The sequence below is a fragment of the Labrus mixtus genome, chromosome 22 (genome assembly GCF_963584025.1).
Source record: "Labrus mixtus chromosome 22, fLabMix1.1, whole genome shotgun sequence".
NCBI lineage: Eukaryota > Metazoa > Chordata > Actinopteri > Labriformes > Labridae > Labrus > Labrus mixtus.
This window is the reverse complement of record NC_083633.1, coordinates 13,889,684-13,916,314: the sequence shown is the minus strand read 5'-3', so window position 1 is coordinate 13,916,314 and position 26,631 is coordinate 13,889,684. Positions and strand designations below refer to the sequence as shown.

Here is a 26,631-nt window from a genome sequence, read left to right as displayed (position 1 = left end):
TTAAAGCTCTGCCCTAGAGTCTGCCTGCACGACTCCAGGCAACAAGAATGACCAACCCCTCCCCTCTCACCCTGCAGTGACCCCCTGTGGAGTCGGGCCACTGAAGCCCAGTGCTACAGTCCTTGTCAACCTGCTGCGGGGGAATCAATAGCACTGCCTGGTGATCCTCCACCACTACACTATATTGCCCCCCAGGACGGAACACAGGCATTCACACTGCAGCCTGACTGACTAGATTGGATGGTTCTGATGACATCAAATCAGGTTCAAAGTCCGTTAAATGGATGTGATAATTGGAGGAGTGCAATGTGGCATGGTAACAATAATGTAAAATCATCTAATTATATGCGTTGAAATAGTTTAAAAATGCCCTTGGTATAGATTATTTATCAATCAAAAGTTGAAATTCAAATTTGGTAGTGGATTAAACTGAAAACCACCAATAGAAACTTTATTTTGATCAAAAGTTCCTCTAAAAGTGGGCGGATGTTCCAAGTCAATTTTTAAAACTTAATAATATATCAGAAAAAAAGACAGATCAAATGAAACTGGAGGTAGTTAGGTGGAGATGGCAGCATGACTGTGTCCTCGTTGAACCTGTGCCTTTTAATAACTCCGCTTGCTTCACTTCTAAATGTTGCCGTTGAAGGGTCTCAGTGCACTTTGTGTAAGTGTAGCTGAGTGGATGAGGGGTGGAGTTAGAGACGGCGGAGGGAGAGACTTAGGCAGCATACGGTGCAGGCCTTTTCCAAGAAAACATGCTAATAATGGACTTTTTAATCTCCAGCGACATCTTGGTGCACATGCATGCAACATCCAAAAAAAAAACATTTTCTTTCCTACAAACACCTATAACATGCCTCTAAGAGCTGTTGTCCCTTCATAAGCATAAAAGAAGTAGCCTAAAGCAAGGAGGAAAACAGTATCTTTTCATCATCTGAATGCAACGTGGTTCAGCTTTAATCTGGAGGAAGAGCAGGATATTCACTGACGCCTGCTAGATTAAGGCATGACCGCTTCTCTCTCTGTTCTACTCTGCAACAGAAGGGACCAGCTAGCAAATCCCAGGCTTTAAAGCAGAGGAGGTTCAGGCAGCTTATGATGTAATCATGGCCCTGTCTGTCACGGCAGGGAAGGTGGGGGTGCTTTCGATATGTGTGGTTATCGCATTTTGTGGTAAATACAGAACATAAACTCATGGGACAAAATGAAGAGAAATGAAGCATTCCTAAGAAAAAGGTTATGATACACTTGAGTTCTCAATTTTGAAGTCCCTACAATGTAAAATGCGTCTGTCTCCTTTTCCATGATGAAGGTGGGAAAAAGTAATTAACTTAAAACTTTGAAGTCCACAAGGAAAACCCCAGATCAAATCCACAAATCCTACACCATGTTGGGCCAGTCCAAAATGAATGTCTATGCGCACTTTGCAAATTGAATAAATCGGCTACACTTTTATCAACTCTTATTAAAAGCCCGCTGCAGAAACATTTTCCGATGCTTCTCGACGAACGAGGACTAGATCAGCGAAGCGTTAGCTAAGAGCAGAGGTACCACTCTGTCCACAGGGTAAGTAATCACTGTTAAAGAAGAATGACGCACATTTGTTAATGTGGCTTAAAAAGTTCCAATACGAGTAGCATTTTTGGTGCGTTGGTCTGAGAATCGAAAACAGACACAGAATGAAAGGTGAAGAGCAGCCATTTTATTGGACCTTTAAATACTGGTGAGAGTTGAACCAAATGTTACAGCTGCATGGAACATTATCAATTCTATACAAGCGGTGTTTGGTTGCAATATTCAAAAGAAATGCTTTTCTGATGTTGGCATCACAAAAACTGCGCTCCTGTCCAAGTTGTGACTAACTTCCTGGTATATACAAAGTGGCGAGGACCACCAAGAGGTCCTGTGTGACGTCAAAGGAGTTCATGTTAAAAAATAACATTGTAAGGGGTGCTCCTTACTGTACACTGTAAATCATTTGTTTTGTTAGACAAAATGGCTGCTTCAGGAAGACGGTGCAGCAGTCCAGCGGTAAAAAACACCTAAATGTAAATCCTGAGTCTTGGCATGAGCGTGGACTACAGAGACACAGCACAGGGAGAAGCACACATCATGAGGGATTTCAATGTCATATTTGATCAACTAATGTCAGGGAGTGTCTTCAGCTTCGATGCTGTTCCAAATACCAACAAGAGTTAAAGGTGAGTCCATGTGGAAAGGGGTTTCCATCAGGAGCAATATAAGGAAAACCGAGAGGAGTGATTTTCTGACTGTGGCACTGAATTGTAAATACATCCCAAAAACAAAACAGTCAAGCACAGAAACGATCATGAAAACAGAGAATAGTGACAGTAACACACTCTGGGTGAATCAGTGGTGGCTTTCCTCCCGGGCTTTTTGGTTCATCTTTGTTTGAAGTTTAATTGTAAAGAAATAAATACTTAATTCTCAACATCACAGTACAGAGCTAAAAAAAAAAAAAAAAAGAAGAAGAAAAAACATGGCGCTAATTGGGAGAAAAATTACACACGAAAAAAACACAACAACTTTTTTTTTACATAGTAAACACAACGCAACGATACCTCACTTTACTTCCCCTGCAGATGTACATTTAAAAATATATCTGACATTGTACACGGCATGGTTTCTTGGAAAACAGTAGGATAAACAACATCTCCACGGCGGCCATTCGGTGCCTCCTACTCCTTCCAGGGTCACTAATGTCATTGTTCCAGGGTCACAACCTCCACCGCCTGGCCGTCCAGGGTGACAGTGTTATCTATGCGTGTGGCAACAGGTGCCATGGCGACCTGGACAGGCCTGTTACCCTGGGCGAGGCTGGTAACGACTGTCTGGTACATGCTTACTGGAATCTGGACGAGACCTGAGGAGAGGACGCAGAGACATTTTGGATTTAGACACGCTGGCACAAGCAATTTTGATGTGCCATCTTTTTCTTCTTAATCCACTATGTGACATTATATCTAAAGAGGGAATCTCGTCGTTAGATTTCATGCTTTTGGGCGCATTCAAGTCCAGGTAGTGACAGGAGGCAGCCATGTTACAGAGATGGCATTTCCGAACAATGGTTCGATTGAACTTTCCCAGCCCGCTTCCCCCCTTTGCCCAGCTGTGTGCGTGTGTTTCTGCCTGTAGGGATTATTGCTGCAGTCACGTGGGCCTCTGCCCCACCCTGCAAGCTGTCACAGTGTCACAGCCAGGCAAGAAGGTCAGCGTAGGGGATAGCAGGGGCTCATACCCGCTTCCATTACTGGGAGCTGAGACACTACACATTAAAAGCACATGATACACATTACCCATGAATCCTTTCAAATTAAAAAATAGAGATGAAAACTGCTTCAATCAAATCTGGGGTAGCACCTTTTATATCTTCGATAAAAACTACGAAAACTCTTAAGAGGCTCCTGAAAATAAGAACAGCCCCTTTTTTATGAGGTTAGCCTGTAATTGTAGGTCCTCTAATGTGGCCCTTTTTAAGCCCACTCGCCAGTGATTTGTGACAGGGTTAAGTTTAGCTGATGCAGGTAATTGTGCTGTTAGTGATTATGTTGGAGGGCTTAGGGAGCCGGGCACTGGACTGGCATGGTGACTTGCAGACACGGCACCGTCACTGAGTGAAGTGCCTCACTCATTTGTTCCTTCAACATGAAGGGCCGCGTCTGCCGCGGCTGCATCTGGTGTGTATGTATTAGTGTTATACACATGTGTATATGTGTGTGTGCTTCTGTGTGCCTTTGTCAGTGAAGGGTCGCTACACAAGCCAATCAGCGGTGTCTGGACCAGTGCACTTCAAACGCTGCTCTCCACTCGTGTGGAGCACTACAGTGATTAGCTAAGGTCAATAGTCGGGAGAAGGACTGGCTTTGGCAGCTCCATTAGTTGTTGAAGTGAGCGGCTGCAGCCAAGCGAGTCCTCCTGGTTTAGGAAGCAAGATGTCAAACAACAATCTTTTTTTTTTTTGTCAAGCTAGAACTTCCTCATATTTTGCTAAATATGGACTTTAATGTTTATATTTAATTCATCTGAGTTTCATCGCACTGATTGAAATGACCATGAATCAGTGCATCAATCTGCTTAAAGAAGTTAATGGATGAAATTGTTCTGGCTGCACTCATACATCAAACTAACTTAGTTTATCTATTTGTCATTTTTCAGGCCATATTTAGAAATCCACATCAGGTAATGAGCAGGTAAATCTCCGACAAGTAGCAGCTTTACATTTACAGCCTCAGGATGTTGACTGAGTTGATGCCAAAAATGGTTGTTAACGCTAAGCAACAAGGAGGCAAGGACGTGATTACAATCCCAGCAGACTCACACTGCCACAGCAGTGCATGCAGTATGCGCATGTAAGGAGGCTGACGGTAGGGGGATGCAGCTAACGTATCATTAAAAGCAGGGAGTATGCTACAAGATACACACACGCACACACCATCTGTCACATCAGCACGGAGTAGATTAGAGTGTAGGAGCTCAGAGGTCTCACCGCAGTGTTACTGCAGGGAAGCTCATGCTTAGTAAGACTAATTAGAAATGCCACTGGCTGGGGAACACACACACAAGTGGCAATTAGTCAAGATGTGAGGCCAAAGTTTCTTTATAACACCATTCAGTTTTCCATTCTTGTATTTCCATTTAGATGATGATTCAAATCTGTAATAACCCAGGATCTCCCACTACCCAGTATACACCACTGCTTTGAAAAAGAGTTAGAACATGTGATTGAGTTCTAGTTGGCAGATGCATTGTGGGCATCAAAGGAGACAGACACAAGACCAACAGTAAGTAACATATATTACTCAAACAATTTTCTGTAACAACACAATTATAGCTTGAATAACACAGTGCAGGGTTGTATTTGTTCAACGTCGAAGAGGAGACACAGGAAGTAACGATTTCTACAGAAAAACCTCTGCTGACTCTTTCTTGTAGATCAAGTGTGATGTTACAGGAGATGCTTTTCTGGAGTTGTATATTTGGATCTGATTCCTAGATAAAATAGTGGGTCCTTACTGTCCCCATTGTTATTAAGACTAAGATGAAGTCATGTCTAAAATCACTTCCTGTTTCCCATATATCCTTCTTTATTTACTGTCTGAATGTGAAACTTACTGTGAGACAGTATTGTGGTCTCCGCATGACTCCAACTTGGATCAAAATTTAAAAAAAGCTATCTTCTGGTGTCACTGACAGTAATAATAAAAAAAAAGTCCTTAATTTGTATAAAACTCCTTTGAGGTGTTTTGAGTCCTGATAACAATATGCATGAGTATGTACCTGTGGCATCTTGAACCCCTGCCAGCGCCCCAACAGCAGCTGCGGCATCAGCCAGGACAATCTGCCCCCCGCCTTGTAGAGTGGCCTCTGCCAACGTTGCCACAGCATGGGCAGCTGCCTCGCTGCAACACACACAAACACACACGGGAGACGCAGTGTGAAATTCATCACAATACACACTGAAGATAGATGTCTACAGTATGTGAGGTATAACTTCCTGACAGAATCATTGGCACAATGCAGAAACAGTGCAGACACACACACAAACATGGTCTTCCCACAAAGGACCGGCTTATTAGCGAGATGTGGGGTGAAGATGTAGGAGTGTATGAGCCCTAAGAGGCTTTTCATGTCTGGACTTATGGAGAATCTGTCACATCTCCCTAAAGGCCAGGTGCTGCGGGTCTAACAAAGCAGTTTTATTAACCAGATCCATCCAGTGGAATTACTACGAGCCTATTACCACACCAGCTTCGTTATGAACTAATGGAAGTGTTCACAGCTTGGATGATAATCTCATGTGAGACTGAATTATGGAGGACAGTAGGGCTGGGCCATGTGGAACAAATATTCTATCTGGGTATTTGTAAGCCAAGTGTTGATGCACAATATTTATCTGGATTTGTTTCTGTTTTGCCCTATATCTCGTTTGAAGAAAATAAAACTTTGTACCTTATAAAGTCTTTACATTGCCAAGCCCTAGAGGACACATGAGGAAGAAGAGGAGGACGGGGGTGGGGGTGGGGGGGTGACAAGAGTACAGAGGGAGACAGTGAGCAGTGTCCTTGTATGTTGATGATGACACCTTACTCTAAATAGTTCTGTAAAATCACGGAGTTAAAGTCTGGAAACAAAAGTATAAAGTTACATGTGTCATCATTTCATTCAGTACTGATTGATTTTAATGCTGATAAAAAAAATACAGATGGTGTAATACTTTGGTCAAAATGTTAAGACGGGGGAGAGAAAGAGACAAAATGTTCCACAGCCTGTGGAGCAGAGAGTCCAGAGTGGTTCAGCACAGGTAAACAGGAGGAGGGGGGGGGGGGAGGAAGGAGGACTCAGGTGGGTGCAGGTAACAAGGCCCTGTGGGACATACCCATACACATCTGAAATGATTACCTTGACACCACTGCACTGACAAAACAACCAACATGTGAGTAATTCAGCAACAACTGGCGGATGATTCTCTTTATTTCTGTCTGGAAGATCGTGAAAATTAAGACTTTAGATCTTCAGGTTTTTTCGAAGCAACAACCGCAGTTGATTATGCTAATGAGCAACCTCTTAGCCTGCTTTATTCTTTGCATTGTAAGCAGAGCGGGAGACACTTGTGCTTTAATGGGGCGTGGTTGTAGACTCAAACTGAATAAAATGATGTTTTCCCTACAGAAAAATACAACGACAACAACAACAACCCATGTTCATGTTAAAACACTAGAGCTGCTGAGTTCACTGATAGGAATATGAAAGTCAAAACAATATTATGTAGACCTTAAATCGTCTCCTTAGCTACTCAAATATTATTGCTTTTTTGTGCTAAATCTTTACTGACTTGATCACACATGTAGGCAATAAGGCATTTAACACTACTCTACTGATTTTGATTAAAAAAAAAAATACTGATCTCTTAGCCCATGGAAACATATGGCTGACAACCAATTTAACTGTGATGCACCTTGCATGCTGCCCCTTTAATAGCTACGGGCTAATTAATTACATGCTGACCAAGGATGATGAATGGAGCTTGACTCTCATTTCCAGTGGACGCTGGTCACCTGCTCTGACACTTGTCCCTTTCTCAGCCAGTTGTCAGAGCTGCCTGAGTAATTATGGATCTGTCCTCGGCTCTGCAGAGTTTGCTGGCGCCAACCAGTAACTGAGAAGCCTTGATAATTCTTCGAGTTAAAACCTTAACCAAAGTCTAACAACATTTTAAATCCCTGAACTCTGCTTCTAAGAATGCATTTCTGGTCTAATATAATAATGTTGTCATTTAAAATGATATTTACTTTTTTTACTTTGAAGCCGTGATGCTCCAAAGACTTAAAAAAAAAAAGATCTGTCTACTTCTGTCAGTCTCACCCATTCAGAGCCATCGTGACTGTGGCTCCCTGCTGCATCTCGTGGCTGGCAGCGACGGCGGCTTCGGCCAGAGATGCGACAGCCTGCGTGGCCTCGGAGGCCTGGGTGGTTTGGATCGTCATCTCGCCGCCTTGGAGGGTGGCCCAGTTCTGCTCCACCTTACACAGAAACAACATAAAGTCACTGAATCAAAAGACGATCAGCAGCGGTGTAATAAAGTAAGTAGTTTGTTGTTTTTCAGTTTGAGGGGCTGAATGAGCAGCTCCTATGAAGGTTTACTCAAACAACTCAAGTGAAAGGGAACTTGGAGAGTAACTGCCGTGTCACGATGTGTTTCCTACTGAAACATTTTAGAATCATTCCCAAGGTGGAAGGCAGGTGATAATGTTGGGATGAAAATAATTGGGTTGTTAGCTTTTGCCAAAGCTTTTAATTGGTCCAAAACGAGTAAACTCAGACATCTGAGATGTTGGAGGACGAGAAAATAAAGTCATTACGATGTAAAAATACTCAGATAATACTTTATTGAAATATCTTTTGGCAGATAATAACATAAATTAACATTTAACACAGGAATGCTGGATTAAAACCAGGAAAATCTATTTTTCATTTCATAAGGACTTTCATATTGTTCTGCATATTCTTAAGAGTGCTCGTTCACTTCCTTTTTTGTAAATAAATACATTTTCTGTTCAAACAAATGTCAAAGTGCTACAAATATAACATTCAAGAACAGCAAGCAGAGTGTACTGGCCTTTTAAATTGTGTGTTCATGTTGTATTGTAAAAAAAAAAAAAAAGGCATTAGAGGTGTGTGGGTGTGTTACCTCTCCATCAGTCACAGTCGAGTAGTTGACCTGTGCAACCGTAACACCAGGCAGCTCCGACGCGTCCGCCAAGGTGGCGACCGTGTGCCCCGTACCAACCTGAAAGAAAGAGGAGCATTCACAAAACCCAGAACAGGCAGAATATTAAAGCTTAGAATGCATGGTCAATCACAACGACTCAGAAGATCTATACAGCTTCCGCATCTGACCTGGATGAGCGAGACTGTCCCGTCAGGGTTGTTGACGGTCTGTACGACAGTCTGTGAGGGCACGAGGTGGGCGATGCTCTGAGCGGCGGTCAGGTGGTGATGGGTGGCGGTCACAGTGGTTATCTGTTGGTCTTCAAAAGCGTACAACAAATCCTCCCGGCCGTGCTGCTTGTAGCAGTTCTTAACAATGGTGCGCAACGCCTGCGTCCAAGACACCTAAGGGAACAAAACATAGGAAAAATAATCCTAAAAATGAATTTCAGGATTACTGACATAAAAGATAACAGCTCAGCCTCGGAAAAGACAGTAAACTTAAGGAGGATTGTTTATTCAGAGACCATATATGACCCTAACAGAAAAGGGATTAAACTGCATGGCATCTCTTAGAATATGCATGCTGATTATTTTACTCTCTATATTTAGTGGAGAATTTTAAGATTAAAAAGAAAAAAACAAATAAAGGAGACATTTTTTTTTTTTTTTTCTTTTTAAAGGTTACTGAAGGATTTTTACAGATGACATCAATCCAGCAGTATTTTCCCCACCCTCTGTTTCTGCTCCTCTGTGCGGACGTCGCTGCGCACGTTGGCCCACGGGATGTCTTCGGGCCACCACACCGGCTTGCAGCTCTCTTTGCCCCAGCCGGGTTTCCCTCGGCCCGTGGAGTACTTCAACATCTCCGGGATGAACGCTCTCAGCTGGGCCTGCAGCAGAACAGACATAAAGACAGATTTATTAAAAAGCAACTTTGAAGGGGAAGGCTGAATGTCTGACACAATAGCACACACGCCCTTGAACAGGCAGCGTAGGGGGGGGCGAGGGGGGGGGGGTTATTGATCAGGAAGCTGCTGCTGAGGTATTCATATACCTGCAAATAGAAACAGGCCATCTAAAAAGGGGAACAATGTTATCATGTTTATTAACAGTGCAATCTAACATTGTGGAGCATCTCACAGACGCCCTGAGGTGATCTTAAACTCTTTAACCTCTCCTCTACAAGGCTCCTCTGCACTCAGCGGGGTTATTAACACGGAGAAGCACGTCAATATGTTCAAAGAAAATCAATGACCAAAAACAGCATCCTGTCAACTTCGATCCTTCTTCATGTGTGCTACTTTACCGACACAAGTTATCATTCTGTGGTTTTGGATAGATCAGGATCAAGGAGTGCTTTTACTCTTCATTTGTGTGTCGGACAAACAAACAAGGAAGTAGAGCTTCTTAAGCGCAGGTTGTCTGCGGTTTAAAAGCTCCTATAACTGTGGGCTGATTTCTTAGTCTTGGAGTTGAGAGTCCAGCGCTTGAACAGCATGTCCTTTCTTAATAATGCAAATGTGAGGCGTGTTGTTTTCACTAAATAAAAAGAATAAATCAGTAAGTACAGAATGAGCCAACTTTTAAGGCTAAATAGATGCCTTTAAAAATCTTACATGCACACATCAATTTTAATTCCACAAATACGTCTTTTATAGATTTGTGAGCAAGGGTGGGAGACTAGCCGGCTATTGATGCTGCAAAAGCATACGTTCTTCATGTGTGCCATTGAGCTGCACACATATCCCCCTGACCATTACATCAACACTCCCAGAGCCCGCACACACTCACTAACAGGCCGGGGTGGGGTTTAGCGCCCGTGTCCTTAGTGTCCTGGTAATATGAAAGCATCCGAGGGATTATATTGCACAGCGAGGCACTGCAGCGTCTGCCTGCCTTGACATCACGGTCTAAATTTGGTTCTGGGAGAAATAAATCCCTTCCTCCTCCCCTTTTAGACCCCTGTTTCTGACTCACAATCACACATCACCTCTACGCCGACTCCTTCAGTGGAAAGAGATATGACAAAATGGATTCCCGATAGGAAAACAGTTCTTTATCACACGGCTTTGGGAAACAGTATCATGCATCTGGTGGCTGCGGGAAAGGGGCTTCATCCCAGCCAACATTTGGCATCTTGACAGAACAATCTGGATTAGCCCCAGAAAAAGGACTTAGTCGCAAAAAAAAAGTTGCTAGCATTTCCACCTGTGGCTGGTCCATGCGTGGGTGTATGTGGATGCATGTTTGCTCGGCCAGATGGCCTAATTACAGTGGCTACTGATTTAAGTGGCATGTTGTCCTCGAACCCACCACCGAGCCCCCCCCCCCCCCCCCCCCCCCCCCCCAATCTTAATCCTCCAAGCAATGGTCCAATCAGTATTTAGGAAGGAGGCTATGTCGCTGGGTCCCTGGCCTTTACAAAGCTGGGGGGTAATTATGGGCTCAGGCTAGACCCGGGATCACCTGCTGCAGATGCTCCATAAATCTGATTGGCCAATCCTTTACCTGCGTCACTAAAACTCACTTGGGATTTCTCTGTACCCGCGCCATACCCCACTGCAGATGTCTGCATAGAAGACAATAAGGTCTTCCTGGTACAGATCAGACACACTGAGGTTGAATTATCTCCCTTTTCATCGCAGTTCTCGTCTATGTACTTGGGATTTCCGAGGATGATCAACATTTCCAAGAGGGACAGGCCAACACGATGTCACTAAAATACATTCAAAAGCCCCAGCCGAGGCCCACCTGGCTTGGCCAAGCTGCGTGAGCCAACAGGTTACTCCTAATAATCTCATCCTACACCTCCCAGAAAAACAAGCACCGACTAACACCTAACCTCCAAGGACACATCTGGCCCTGGGATTGGCTACGGTACTCCAAGGGTTTTAGGGCTGTCTCTGAGGGCCGCTGACATGCTGGCTAGTCTGATGATGATCCAGAGAATGCGTCAGCAGCGCTGGGAGGGCAGAGTAAACAAGCCGGGCTCCCTGGGGTGAAGAGAGAGAGGCTGGCAGTGGTGCTAATGTTGCAGTGAAAGGCCTTCTGAGTGCAGTAATATCCTCTCACTGTGTACTCTGCCAGCCCAGTCTGGCTTCAGATGAAAACACTACCTATGCATGCTGAACCCACTCTTTTCCACGACAATGTGTGCATTTATTTTAGAAAATAATTCTGGGTAAATGAATATAAATCTTGCTCATCGATTGATGTCAAAATGGTAAAATTGTGTGTTTGACCTTGATAAAGCTAGCTAAGCTCCTGCTTACAACAAACATAGAAACACATCAGGCAAAAATTGCCAACTGGTGCCCTCTGGTGGTGGCAGCAACATTGTGTTTGTGTCTCAGAAACCTAAAGAGAGGTTTGAATGCAATAAACACACAAGTGATGGACAATAATTGATAAGCAGAAAGAGAGCTGAGTCTGACCTGGGTCATTTTGTCCACAGACACAGGGATGCCATCGATGGTGAGAGGGGGCAGCTCTGAGGCCAGATCTCCACCAGCAGGGGCGTGTTCAGCGAGAGCGTTCTCAAGATCCTCCAGCATCATGCCCTTATACTTCCTCACCTGGAGTGTACAATTACAGGTATGTGCATGAAGGTCTGAGAACCAGCCGGCTATTATTATTATTATAATGGAATTTTGCAGTAACAAAGAGACATTAAGGATGTTTCATTGTGCAGCAGAAAAAGGTGTTCTGCCGGTAACACTTACCACGTTCTCCAGAGGAGCAGCACCAAACACCTTGAATACAGGGTTAGGTTTGGAGGGAGAAATACACAGTACGATGGCCTGTTGGCCCACTCTGGTAGTGTACTCATCCAGGGTTGCTCGTAGTTTCCTGTTAACACACAATCACTTTCCTTAATGCAGGAAGTCAAAATATCTGTTCATTTGAGAGTACGCAAGAATCTTTCATGCTGGCAGGAATGTTTTTGTCCTTGTTACTATTGATTAAATATAGTAAAACACTTCCAGTTGCTGTTTTCAGCTCACCTGAGCAGACGAGTCTGCTGCCTCTTGCGGATGGAGGGGTTGGATTCGAAGATATGAGGCCTCTTTCTTTTCTTACCGGTTGCCACAGCAGCAGCAGCTGCCATGCCTACAGGCCCTGAGAGACGAGGAGGAGGACGGATAGTACATGTTAACAATCGCACTGAGAAACACATCTTGTTTCATGTTCTTTCCTCTGATGTCTGTGATTATCATCAATGTAGAGTCTACATTGTAGTTGTGTTGCATACATGGTTCACTGAAAACGTTTGGTTTCTAAGTTATTATGTAACTCTGTGAAGTATCTTAGAGTATTTTGAAAAGTGTTGCATAAATAAAATGTATCATTATTTTCTATCATTAAAAAAAGGAATCGGCTAGAAGAAAGTATCAGACAGGAGGAGGTTTATTATTCCTCCACTAAATGTCCACTAGCACCACCTGCTGTTCAGTTGAAAACACAGCACGGACCACGACGATGCTGATTTATATCTGATGTGGAATTTTTGGATTGCTCGTGTTTATTTTCCTAAAACAATGCCTCCAGACGGTGTTGTCTGTTTCCAGAAGCTGAACGATGATGTTTCAAAGGGCAGAGTGTTGAGATACCTGCAGCCGCCAGGTGTGCTGTGATCTCATCAGTGCCAGCCGAGTTGAGGATATCCGTGTCATCATAGGGATCATCATCTGGTGAGGATGTGGAATCTTCCTCAGCGCTCATCATGGATGCTTCAGTGTAGGTAGTCACATGTACCTATACACGGTGAGGATATACAAACAGCGGGTTACATTTTGTAAGGAGCGCTCTGGTAACTGATGAGTATCTTAGAGTTGTGTTAATGTGTCTGTTCTGGTTTACTGATCTAACTAGCTGGTGAGGTGCAGCTAATGAATATGCTAAGAAGCAAGGCAGCTTTGTCATTCTTGATTTCCACTGTTTGATGTTCATGTTTAGAAGTGGGACCTGTTGACTGACAGCGCTAGCCTCGATGGTTGTCATGTGTTCTGTCTGGTGAACGACGTGCTCGTCCATGATTCGCCGCCTGGTCCACACAGCTGGATCCTCGATATCCACTGAGGAGATAACTGAGGAGAGAGAGAGAGGAGAGGAGGAACGGTTAACTCTCTAAGAGCACAGAGCTTTGATGTGGAGGAATTCCTGCTATATTCATTCATATGTAGCTTTGCTTAGTGGATGCATATTATTGCATGAATGAATGACCCAGTACGTACTTCCAACCTACTATTATTCATAAACCAAGATATGTCAGCACAACTTCATCATGCTGATCACTAATAAAGGCAAAAAAAGAACCTTAGTCATAACAGGATTGGGAAATACATATTTATAAGAAAAACTGCACGGTGTGTTTATCGTACGACACAATGTGTGTATTCTGTATCTTATGTGAACCCTAGTGCACCATATATATATTTACATGTTACACTGATGCACAGCAGTTATTCTTGTTTCTACTGCTCATTAACACTGTAAACTGCAGTTATCCTCATCCGCTTCTTGTTCTTATGCAGACTGCACTGCTGCTGTTCTGCTTCTAGGGGCCTTCAAACTATACAATACTTTACATAACTGAAGACATCCTCAGAATTAAAAATAGTTTTATTATACAGTTTTAATGACTCGGACATTAGATAGGCCGGGTCTTTGTAATATAGCAATAAGTAAGATTTGATTAGATTCAACTTAATTGTCATTGCGCAGAGTACAAGTACAGAGACAACGAAATGTTTTTGGCGTTCTAACCAAAAAAAGTGCAAAAGAGCAACAAGGTGCAGTACAAACATGAATAGGCATAAAGTGCAATATGGTAGTAAGGTAATACGGTAAGCTGGTGCAGAGGATACAGGTAAGACTGGTATATTATAGAGCAGCATTGATGGATATAAGACAGTTACAGTATGGACATTATAAACAATATGCTAATAAATATCAAGTGGAAAAGGAAACATTTTTTGTAGTTTTTTTTGTAGTTATTGTGTAACTTTACATTATTGTATTTTTTATTTAACTGAATGTAAATATGTTTGATTTGATTTTAACTTCTATTTTTTTTTTTTTTTTTTTTATAATTGTATTCCCGTCTCCTGTTTTCTGGAGCTGCTGTAATGCACAAATTTCCCCCACGGAGGATCAATAAAGTTTATCTTTATGTTTATATTATATATACAGTCAAGTAGTATAGGAAGTAAGGTCTTATTCCCTGCTCTTTTGTAATGTTAACAGACAAAGAGTAAGGTATTTTACCTGCTTTTTGTAAAGTGTCTGGAGATAACACTTGTTATGAGTTGACGCTATACAAATAAGAAATTATTGATTGATTAGTTCTTATAATATATGGGCTGCAAGACATTAATACAATACATTATAATATGTCACCTGGCAGTTTTTTTAGATAAATAACATCTAGCTTAAAGTCTGAGTCCAGTTGGTTTAGAATCAGTAAAGTCTGAAATGATTGAGAGAGATGAGGAGTAAGGTTTAGTTTTGGTTTAATATCACTAAAAGTTGCACATACAATAAGCTTTTTTTTTTTTTTTTTTTTTTTTAAATTTGGATATTATGCATGGACCAATCCCTCTGTGGTCAATGCAATTAGAAAGTAAAATGAATCACTGAGACAGTTGCTCACTTTATTTATGATGAGCAGCTGATATCTGAACTATCTACTTGGACAGGTGTGAGCTTGTGTCATATATATATATAGGACACCTGGGATTGTTGCCATTCACAGGTACAAAACTAAAAACACCAAGGTGTCAGAATTACCAATGCACTTCAGCACTATTTGCTTATTATTTTAGCATCCAGTACCTCCTCAGGACTGTGACTACCTGCAGACAGGAGGCTCAACGATAAGACGAATCGCTGCACGACACAACAACAACACTGATGTTTGATCAAAGCCATGTCGTGTTAAAATGATCATCCCCGTAGAATCGAGTAAAGCTGATTGGATACAACAGCCCGTTTTAAACAGGTAACATTACGGCCCAGTGATTGCGTGCTGTAATATTAGCAGACTCGCCGGTGAGGTTTGACAACAACGACTTGCCAAACACAGCTAAGCTAGCCATGTCCTACATTTGGCTAATGCGCTAGCTGGCTAACCATTTGACTGTGCAGCGTCGGTGATCTGAATGAACATTGACTATTACTGTAAACGGCAGCAGTTTGCGTGCCATCGAAACATCAATATACATAAATTGAGTGCGCGTTGAATGGTAAACCACATCAGCTCACATGAAACGCGCGCAATACGAAACAAAACATACAAGAGGCCCAGCGGCCTGCAGTTCATTCAATGCTATTCTACTCTATCCGAGCTTGTAGTCGATGCGCGCCTACAACACGATTCACCACAAAAAAGCCGAATATGTACACAATCTTGTTCCAGTCAACATCTAAACAATCTGCATGTTCAGCCCCAGCGCTGCCGGGTTCGATGATGCGGCTGCGCCGGGGCTGAAATAACTGGAGATTGCGCGGTAGGGCACTAACCTCAGAGCGGCTGCGCTACTTCGGGCCTGCGCCGTACAGCGAGAGTGGAGCCGAGCTTGAATGGAGGACAGAGGGGAGCCAGCAGCGCACACACACACACACACACGCACACACACACGGCAGACACAGCGAACAGACCGCTCACAACAGTGATCTGCACTAGTGGTGCCTTCAGGTACCCCTCTTTTGTTGCTAGAGCCATTCAGACGTGGGCTTTTGGAGCGCATTTGGGTTAAAAAAACAAAACCCAAAAAAACAGGCGCAAAAGCAACTCTTGATGTGTTTTTTTATTATTTTTTTATTAGGTGATGCAGAACAATACAAGACAAGTGAGGGATATGACAAGAGCAAAAGTATGTAGGAGACAGGGGAGACACGACGATACAATGCACAGCATAGACAAAGACAAAACAGGCAAACAGGGAGTAATAATAACATTTTGCAATTTTGTATGTTGAGGGTGTTGAAGGGCGTTGCTTGTGTATGTGTGTGTGTGTGTGTGTGTGTGTGTGTGTGTGTGTGTGTGTAATTCGAGTGTATGCTTGTATTTTTTCCCCCTCCTTTCCCTTCCTCTATACCCCTATTCCTATTTTTGTCCTTTCCTTCATTCCATTTTTCTTTTATTTTCTTTCTTTTTCCCTTCTCATCCTTTTTCTTCTTTCCCCTTTCCTCCCCCTCTTTCTTTCTATATATATTATCATTCTCTTGATGTGTTTTGTTCCTGTCCTGCTATCAAAGACGCACATTGTGCAGAAGAATAAAGTTTATGTGAAAACTTGTAATGTTGTTTGTTTTTATTACTCAAGTTATCCAAACAGAAGCAATATTTTAAGGAATGAATGATTTGATTTCTTTATTTCGAATATGTAAAAAAACAAAAAACAAACTTGTACAATAATATATAATATCCTACTTTCAAATCACTTATCAAAACTCACCTCTTTAAAGAAGCTTTTAATGTATGATTGTGATGTATTTTCTGTTTTCTGTAGTTTACCTTTATTGTTGTTATCTTTATTGTTGTTATCTTTATGATTTGTGTGTAATGATGTCCTTACTGTCCTGTTCTTTATGTTTTAACTTTTGTAAAGTGTCTTTGAGTTTCTAAAATGCTTATAAATAAAATGTATTATTATTATTATTATTATATAAACTAATTACTTGTATACCATTATCTAATTCAGGGATGGGCAACTTTGGTCACAGCAAGGGGCCACACAATTAATTCTCACTGCCAGAGGGACAAATTGTAGGATACTTAACGATTACAGTCGATTATGTCTCAAATATAACTCAACATATACCAGTGATCAATTATTATTATGGACATATTTCTGGTTTTCATGATTTCATGGCTGATTTTGTCATGTTTTCTTCATGTTTCCAAATAATTGATATGTAAAAATTGACCTGAGGGCCACGTTGAGAGTTGATGGGGGCCGCATGTGGCCCACCCCTGATCTAATTACTCAACTAATGAATATTCCCATCACCATAATATAAATATTTACAGTGTACCATCACCAGTAGCATGTATAACAAAACCCACAAACTAATAAACTAATAATACATTCATATTTGTAAACACACCCCAGTGTTTGTGATTATCCTTCCTCATCCGTGTACCTCCAAAAAACTATTTCTTTTTGTGTATGACATTACCAGCTTGCTTCAGCTCGGCATTCAGATTGAGTTTCACACCACAAATAGACAAACAGAAATTCTTCTGTACGTGTCTTGAAGTTTAAAAGCCCCCTTAATTCATACCCCCCCCCTCTCGACTCTTCAAATCATCAGTAGATTTTGAAAAAACGTATCAATGTTGAAATTTAACATTGAAATTCTGAAACACAAATTAAAGTTGTCATCATATTCCTTAAACAAAAACAATATTAAGAGTTCTCAACGATCAATTAAAGTAGGCTATCAGACAAGAAAAAACAAACTGTGAATAAAAGTAAAACAACCTACAGTGAAACATTTCAAATGGCTGCAATTTTCATAATAAACTAATATTTTCAAATCAAATCGTTCATATTTTATACACATCGATTCTAAATATATTTCCGATTGTTCTTGAACGTCACACAAGTTCTGATAAACCACGCCCCTTACTACAAACACATTACACTACAGCCGCAGCTGCTTGAGAAGGCCAACGTCATTGAGGTAAATTAATTGATGCTAGGTTTAAAAAAATACAATAAAACAAACATTAAGGTTAAAGTTATTTTTCTAGAGTTTTAAAAGGTTTTTTTTTTACTTCATTTCAGCAAGTGTCACTGCTGCCAACATGGAGCAACTAGTCCAAAACAAACCTCCTAACTGTCCCGTGAGCACCTGGCTGCAATCAGCGACACCTGTGACAACATCCACCATAGCATGAAACTGTTAACCTGGAGGTTAGAGATGACTTGTTTACACTTTTGAATCTTTTTTTGAGAATATAACTCATACAAAGAACATGGACTTGGAAATATGCTTACTTTTTTGTGACTTAAATCTGCAAATAAGCGTAGCCTATATTGGTAATTGCCTTTTTACTTATTAGGTAAACCTAGCGAAACGTATTAAGTTATGGAACTGTCCTGCTTTATAAAAACCCTATGCCATCATTTTCAATTTCCGATTTGTTTTGCTTTACAATAGCTGGTGTTTTCATTATTATTATTATTTCCTCTCATAGATAGAAAATGAGAGGGATGGATAAAATAACAAACTTCTCACAGTAGCTTTAATGTATCTCAAAACAACAGACAAACTGCACCCTCCAAAACGACCATTTTCAACTAAAGATTATGTGGCTATCTATTAAGGAGGTAGCCTATAGGCCTACGACTTCTGTGGGACGGTTGCAGTACACCCTTATGAAGTAGAACTGCTGTGTTTACAATCGTAAACTTGCAGACTCTCACATAAAAGATGACCTGGTTTTTTGTTTTCTCCAAGTTCATAATGTTTCTTTTCACTTTGTCCTATCGCTTAAGATATGTCTTCTATTATTATTGCAGTTTATCTCTGTACCTTAAAACAAATTAAAAATTGTTAACATTGACAAAGGACTTTATCATCCCTGACATGGACCGTTTTGGTCTGTAATGGTAGGAGCACTGTAATTGTTCAGTTCAACATCCTGGATTGCTCTGATGGTGTAAATGTCACAAATGTTGTACTCCAAACAGGTGTATGAAACAGGTGTGACGGACAACCTTTCGTGACAAGCTCCATGGCAAAGCTGATCAAAGAACTGTGAGTGTCTGACAATGTTTCCTCTGCATCTTATTCACACTTCATGAGGAGTCTACTCACAACTTGTCACGCTAATGGTCGGGTTTCAGATTGATGGTTAAATTAATCTGTGGCACAAAGCTGTCAAGGGTTAAAATTTCTTCAATAAAAATAATGGACAGAGTTGGCATCATACATTTTTGCCTTCAGGAAAATGTAAGAGCATATTTATTGTTGGACTACTTTATTTAGACTAATGTGAAAAAAAAAAAAACAATATAGACACGACTAACACTACAGATTAGTTGAAACTGTTTTAGTGAAACTGGCCCCTGCAGCCCAAACTCCAAACACACCACAAGGGGGCAGTGTTGCATTACAAATCGCTCTTGGTCCTCAGCCTCTCTAGTGTGCTGTAACAGGAGATGGCAGTGAGGCATCATTGATGTGCCTCTCTGCAGGTGCCCTGGCATATTTTCAAGATGATGGATGTTTTACATTAGTGTGTGTTGACAGCAGCTTATGTTTGTGTCTCACTAAATGTCAGAAAGTATCATATTCAAAAATCTGGCAAGTGAGCCGCAGAGTTTGACTCCACAATTTACAGCTTTCATGCTGTGTAACTGACCTTCATACTACCATAGACTGTTTCACCGTAGTGTCTCTGCCTCTGCTTTCAACATCTGCTGAAAGGATACGGTCTCATCCATACAACGTCCCATAATGCTATGTGGTGACCAGATACGTTCTGAAACTGATTGGTGTGCTTTACACTATATTGCATGGAACCCCACAAAGATAAAAAACATGTTTTGGGGGGAGTTTTCATTGCAAAACTCTAGATTCAATGGAATATATTTGTTGCTCCTGCCTCGATATCTGTATTTCAGCCCCATGACCATCTAATAAAACGTGTTGGTAACTTGCCTTCTTGTCTATAGATACTCTTTATGTAGTTGTAGCTAATGTAGAAAGTAGTTATTCTGCATTTGTTTAATTTATACCTGAAGGGCACTGCAGTGGAGAACAGTTTCCACTAGGTATATAGGTGATGGTGTGACTTAAATGAAGTTAAAAAAAAAAGGAGAGGTTAATGAACCCAGTCCTATTATTTGCTCCTGTTCTGCTTTCTCCTCCGTGGGATGTGGTTGGGTATAGATAAGGCTCACAGCCTGGGGGTCTGGAATCAATAATGGATGTAATTGGTGAGGAGGAAGTGAGGATAATTGAAGGTAATTGTGTGGACCGTCACAAGCCTGGAAGAGAGGTCAAGACAAGGAAGGAAGAGGAGTTTGAATAGGGACTAAACGGATGTTCAGGTCTTCCTGTACCTACTGTATAGAATTGTACATCCCTGTGCTCAATCTAGATGTTTTGCCTTCTCTATCCCATATGTGGCTGATGAATTTATACATTTAGTTTTTCTTTCTCATAATGTATCTTGGTACAGCCATGTTATTGTACTGATTGCTATAAAAGAAAGAGTTTCTGGATCCCTGTTCTGCTTAAGGGCACATCATCGATATGGGAATGTGCAGTTTAATGCATTCACTTGTTTGTCTAAATCATTTTAGCCAGATCAAATCCAAATGGGCAACTGTTAAACTCAACAGCCTCAAGGGTGCAAGTGCAGCTTAAAGTCAAGCTTGGATGTTAACAGAGACTGGCACAGCCGGCGTTCCTTTGGTATTATCTGTCTGCCTCAGATCAATGAAGGATGTGTATTCCAAAGAATACTGATTGAGTCAATTTATTTGAAATTCATGGATATTCCTTTCCCCCCAGTTACGAGAGTCCATACACTTGTTTAAGTATGTGCAATATCCTACATGATCAGCAGGGGGCACTGCAGCACCATGCATTTGGCCCAAAACTAACCCGCTGTAGAAACTTTTATGCTGCTCTGCAGAGTCATGCCTGCTGAATGATATGACACATTCATTCATATTTCACTCCGAGAACATTCAGAGATTACTTCCATCTAGTAGCTCGGAGCAAAATTAATCCAATATTTGTGCTATGTTATCTTTCTTTTGGATTTTATCGAATATGGGCGTGTTTTTTTTTTGCAGTTGGATTCATTTTAAGTTGCAGAAAGCAAATTTATTTTGTGTTGCTTTTAAATGAATGACAGGACTTATCTGGTGTAAAATTGAACCCATGAACCTTGTGAGAGTAACTTCATTGCACAAACTGCTTCTTTGACAGTGTGGGTTTTAAATCTTGTGAAGATAATCTAGAACTGATCCAACTCTGATTGATGATCTTAGCCCTTACTACACACATAACATTTTTAGACCCAGATTAATATTTGTATCTTATCTCTTTAAGAAGCGTTGTCCCTCCAATGATTTGTTAAAAAATGTACTCATTTCATATGCATACCAGGCTCTGTGCACCACCACCATCTGCTTGCTTGTGATAGGTTACTTTGCCAACTTGCTGCAGAGTCGCAAAACAAGTGTAATGCAAAGACTATGCTGTGATGAAACTTCTTTTAGAATTACTTTTTATTAGCAGGGACTCTTAAAGATTGTCTTTGCTCATTTTCCACAGCCACTGATAGTCAACCTTTAATCACAATCTCTTATTGATTCTCATATATCTCATATTATTACTAATAATTAAGCTGGAAGTCAATATTGATAGATGTAGAACATTTAGAGTATCTCAGGTACATCTTACAGCTCTTAATATTGATTACACATTTTGGCTCGTGTTATCTGTGTTACCTGCTGCAAGATATGTTTGTTCATTTTTCAGTCCAACCATCTGCTCTCCCACTCTCCTCCACTCTCCCTCTGTCTCTTCCTGTAATGCATTATTTGTCCTTTCACTATCAGCTTTATTTAGTCATTGCAAGATGAACACAATGGTTCAAAACAGAGCAAATACAAGAATTTGATAGAAAGTGAGTGTGCCACTGGATATGATAGGAAGAGTTTTCATAAGCGATAATCAAGTCAAGCATTTATTCTCCCACTACCACAGCCGGTTGTCCATAGAAATAGGAGGATAGAGAGGATGGTGATAAAGCAAGAAACAGATGATGAAGGGGAAAACAAGCAGAGATAGGAAAGGAAAGAGGGTATGAAATATCTTTAGTAAGTGTGTCTGCAAGTTTCTTTCTCTGTCCTCCTTCAGCCACGTGTTCCCTTGGTTAATTGGAAATGAGCTGTAGGTAATGAGCCTGTTTATGGTCTCATTACTACAAAATTCAGCATGAGTGTAAGTTATTGTGGACATCAAGGACAAGAGCTGTGGAGAGGAGAGAGAGAAGATTAGAAGGAAAGGAAATACATAAAGGAGGACGTTAGTGTTTCTTTGAAGGTAGAATTACATTGCCATGAATTTTCATACTTTGATGTATAAGATATATATCAGGTGGTCTTTGATGTATCTTCACACATGCCTCTTGTTGTGACCAAGAAAATTGGGCCCCTGTCGCCTTGTGTTGTTCCACAAGTGCTTGGTGTAACACGTGCTGAATAAGGGAGTCTAGCCTCTTCAAGATAATCTGCCGTACATGTTGAGAGCTACAGGTTTTTACTGCAAAGCTGAACATCACGAGTGAAATAGAAATGTGTGCAGGGCATGCTCCGTTAATGGTGCAGTAACTGATAACAACAGAGGAAACATACAGTCTGCTGTGCTGTCAGATATTGATGGTGGAAATGATGTTTTGTCATAGTTATTGTTATTCCGGCATCGTAATGTTTGAACCCTATGCCAAACACCCATGTGAATAGCAAACAGAAGGGTACACATGATAATCTGCTTCCATAAAAAGGCTGTTTTTGGTCTTTATCCATATGCTGGGTAGGTATCATCTCTGCCCTTACATGCGTTGTAACCAAATCTGCTTTCTCACAACCTAACCAACCAGTTGCAGTTCTTTACTTTCAGCAGGGGTCTAGTAAGCCTAGTTGAGTTCCTATTTAAGAAGTAATACTCAGCATGAAATCACACAAGTTACAAACTATGCACTAAACAACATGACCTTTATTCTGATGAAGGCAATACCCAACACATGGTAAATGATTCACCTGTTTAACTGAAAGAATCCATGGTTTTATGCTTGGAAGAGGCACATTTTGATGCAGTGACTTACTCTATCATACTGAATGGAACAATATTTTCTTTTTTACTTAATGACTTCTACTTCGATACTCTTTTGAGTTTTTGGTGCAATTTTGTATAGTAATTCAGTAGCAGGGACTTTTATTGTCCTGGATGTGTGTAATGTAGAAGTTAGATTGTCCATGAACATGTGGAGAGTTAGGTAATCATGTCCTTCTGTATATGTGCCACCTACAATTCAGCGTCTCACCACAAAACACTTTTCCCCATTAAATTGTATATTTACTGTATCTCCGAAGCCATTTGTCCTTACAGTAACGTCTGCTTCAAACCACAACCAATGGCATTATCTCAGCCAAGAGTCCCTGATGTGGATCCATTTGAAGCTAGAGAAAAAGAGCTGACGAGAGGCGAAAAGTAACTCTGTTTTTAAAGGCCACTTTCACTGTGTGTGTGTACGGGTGTGTGTACGGGTGTGTGCTAGTGTGCTTGTGCTGTCCTTTCTCTAATTGACCAGCTGTGGCTACGTGTTCTGACTCCTTAAAACCAGCATTGATCTCAAGCTGTTTCAAAACAGGGCCTTATTGCTTTGCTTGTACTCTCCGTTCCAGCTGTTCGTGATACCTCTGACTGTGGTTGCAGACTGATGGCGAATACAAGAAATGTTTTGTGAAGAGAGAGAGGGAGGGGTATTGAAGGAAGCAGAAAAGTCATCTAGGGGATGGATGATCAGCAAGATGGGTTTGTTTTGACACTTATGAATCCAATTTCTTCATGAAAACAGTTTCTATTATAGATGAATTGGGTATTATGTCAAATTCTGCTTCAGGAGCTTAACGTGTGCTGATTCAATACATTGATACAAGTACATATGAAATGCTAAAGATTCCCACAATTCACTCAAATGTTCCCACATTTCTTAAGTGACAAGCCAAGTACATTATTGTAAAATACATAATTGTAGCTTTTGGGTTTACAAATGCATGCACATAATACCTTGGCCATTTTTTTTGTTTGACAGCTTTTTGTTGTTTTCAACTTCTTCTCTACAAACACAATTGTAATTACCTTAGCTGTGGGCTAAGGTCATAGAGTGAGGTACTTTCAAACTTGGCTGGCTTTGAATGCAAGCTTAAGCACATTTTCAAGGGGAGAAACTTGTGAACTCGTTAACAGAATCCCATCGGTTTTTTAGTTGATGTAAAGATGGCATGTTGCCAAACATCTCACACCTCTGAGTTTCTCTTGCTCTCTTATATTATACAAACTTTGACCTTTCTTCCTCCAGGACTCTTCCTCTGGGTTGTGGGCTGGGGTCAAGGCCATTAAACATGGCTTAATAAGCTGCTGAGCCCCCTCTGCTCACCCCTCTGCAGGTCCATGGGAGGTCTGAAGTGTCAGCAAAGTCCGAGTCTAGTCCTGTCAGCAACCTCCAAAGATTGTTCTGCACCTTTCCCTTCATCATAAACCACATGTTCTGGCACATGCTGAACCTTACCCGTGTAGCTCCAGAAAAAAAGTTTGAGTTTTGGGCTGCACAATTAATATCTATTTTATTGTTACTGTGGTATGTGCATTCACAATAAACACTCTGCAAAAGTCTGAATTTAAAGGTCCCATATTATGCTTTTTCTGGTTTTATATGCCCTTTAGTGTGTTTTCCAAGTGTCCTGTGCATGTTTAGGCACATCTATGTGCAAAAATTCAAAGTCCGCGGAAACGCGGCTTCTCCTACGTCCTCCTGTTAGCTGCAGCATTAGCTGCATGTAACGCTCGGTTCTAGCCCCCCTCGAAAAAAAATTGTCAGTGTGACGTCTTGTCAGTGTGATATCACTGATCTAAGCCCATTGGCTCGTTGTAACAAGCCCAGCAGCTCATGTTGCACGCCCGTTAACTTCTGTAACACGCCCACGATATGCCGTAGCCTGCGGTAGCACAGTAGTGCTAAGGTGCTAATGTTTTTGCTCCCCGGCCCTCAGAGCCAGAGTGGCTGAGCGACTGACCAATTACGGCAGAGCCGACAGGCCGACCGATCAGATCAGACTTGGCACACGTGGGGACTCTGAACGTGGGCACTTCAGAGCCTTAGAGAGAGAGTCAGAAGCGAGCCAGTGCATGGAGCGGCAGTACATAAAAACAGACACTTTTTTCGAACTTTAGCTATTGTGAACATACTTTAGTAGGTACATAGATTAAATATACAAACCCCCAAAAGGGCATAATATGACCTCTTTAAATAATAACAAGAAATTACATTAACAAGTGATTCTTTTTGTACAGTTAACTTTGGTACGTATGGTCTCCTCAGCCTTCATGTAAACCAGAGTGAAATGCAGAGGTTTAGCATATGGCTTGGTTAGTTTGCTTAAGTGCAGAGGTGTTGTACGGGTCACACGTGTGTTGTGCATGTTTGTAAGACTATGTCTGATTATCTTGTGTAGCATACATGTTAAAATGTCTTGGTTGAGAGAGTTTAAATTTCTGTTGTGAAATAGATTGTGAATTGAAATGTTTATTTCTCAGCCTCTGCATATTGAGTGACGCACTTGGATACTTATATGTATTTGTAGAAAATGTGTTTTATTTTTAACTGCAGCCTGCATACATTTAACAATAACTTTACTTTATCAGATAGTATGGTTTAATAACATACTCATTGTCCTTTTACTTTAGATTCAGTCTTTGTATGTTAATACAATTCATTATCCACTGTAAATGATACTGTCACATCTGTGCTAAAAGCACTAAATCAAAATTAGCATTGCAGATGACAAAAAGCTCCTCCTACATGATTCCTTTCCTACATATTTAGCACAGGAGTTTGTTCTGCAGTGTCTTACTCCTGTGAGTCAATGCATTTTTAATGTGGACTTATTTTCAACTGAATAATTTAGTGCATGGTCAGCAGCAGGGGTGATCCAGAATCTATCTGATGGGCAGAAAGAGCACAGGGGGTAGATCCAGCTCAGGAAGTTTGAATGGGCATGAAAATGCATAGGTTAGCACTGTGTGTACTTGAGATCAAGTCTATACAGAGTCAGGTTTGAGTCTCACTGTGGAAGTGCTGCACCAGTGTAATTAAAAACAGCAAGGGCTGCTCGGTTATGGCAAAAATCCCAATCAGGATTATTTTGATTGATATTGAGATCATGATTATTAAACATGTTTACATCACAAGCAGTTATCAAACTTAAACACTCGGAACACTTTGAAAAACAATAAGTGAAAATTAATTAGTAAAATAATATATAAAAATTATAATGTATATTGTTTTATAAGTAATCGTGTTGTGCTCTGGTGGCCAAAATATATAAAAAGCACTTTGTAACATTTAACACCAGGACAAAACCTATGATCAACACAAGCGCAACATTTCTGCACAGTAATTGTTTAATCTCCATTATCTTGTTTTCTTGTTTTGAAATATATGAAAGGTAGATACAGAGTCAACCTGTTAGAAATCACACATCACAGTTATCGTAGTGGTGTGGTTGATGCAGGTCTGGTTTGATACCTTTTCCCAAAAATATGTGTGCATTATATAGTTATATATAGCAGACATTGAAC

The 26,631-nt window shown here is 41.0% G+C and overlaps 1 protein-coding gene and 1 long non-coding RNA gene across 4 annotated transcripts in view; one reads left to right on the top strand and one right to left on the bottom strand.

Annotated features, from left to right (window-relative positions):
* Positions 1-1,683: 1,683 nt before the first annotated feature.
* Positions 1,684-15,874, bottom strand: nrf1 (nuclear respiratory factor 1). 3 transcript variants are annotated; one of them, XM_061029534.1, is made up of 13 exons: positions 15,757-15,874; positions 13,201-13,322; positions 12,846-12,990; positions 12,240-12,354; positions 11,958-12,084; positions 11,670-11,810; positions 8,967-9,125; positions 8,422-8,637; positions 8,213-8,311; positions 7,387-7,544; positions 5,974-6,000; positions 5,302-5,423; positions 1,684-2,887 (listed from the first exon to the last, which is right to left on the bottom strand). In XM_061029534.1, exons 2-13 carry the CDS (start codon positions 13,267-13,269, stop codon positions 2,727-2,729), a joined length of 1,539 nt encoding a protein of 512 aa, XP_060885517.1. In that variant the 5' UTR covers positions 13,270-13,322; positions 15,757-15,874; the 3' UTR covers positions 1,684-2,726. The 3 variants fall into 3 exon arrangements, with proteins under 3 accessions (XP_060885517.1, XP_060885518.1, XP_060885520.1); XM_061029535.1 differs by having other exon boundaries at positions 13,213-13,322; XM_061029537.1 differs by lacking the exon at positions 5,974-6,000.
* Positions 15,875-17,852: 1,978 nt separating this feature from the next.
* The window catches only part of LOC132956563 (uncharacterized), a 63,110-nt gene continuing 54,331 nt past the window's right edge, over positions 17,853-26,631 (top strand). Inside the window, exons 1-3 of the long non-coding RNA XR_009666044.1 lie at positions 17,853-17,925; positions 18,030-18,158; positions 18,939-19,005. This is a non-coding gene — a long non-coding RNA (uncharacterized LOC132956563). The remainder of the gene's footprint in view (positions 17,926-18,029; positions 18,159-18,938; positions 19,006-26,631) is intronic.

What these genes read in the sequence shown, in the direction of transcription:
- nrf1 (XM_061029534.1), bottom strand. Translation starts at nt 13,269, where the DNA reads ATGGACGAGCACGTCGTTCACCAGACAGAACACATGACAACCATCGAG. An exon ending in CTAGCGCTGTCAGTCAACAG is followed by an intron (nt 12,991 to 13,200) that starts GTCCCACTTCTA and finishes CACCGTGTATAG; the next exon opens with GTACATGTGACTACCTACAC. An exon ending in CAGCAGACTCGTCTGCTCAG is followed by an intron (nt 12,085 to 12,239) that starts GTGAGCTGAAAA and finishes GTGTGTTAACAG; the next exon opens with GAAACTACGAGCAACCCTGG.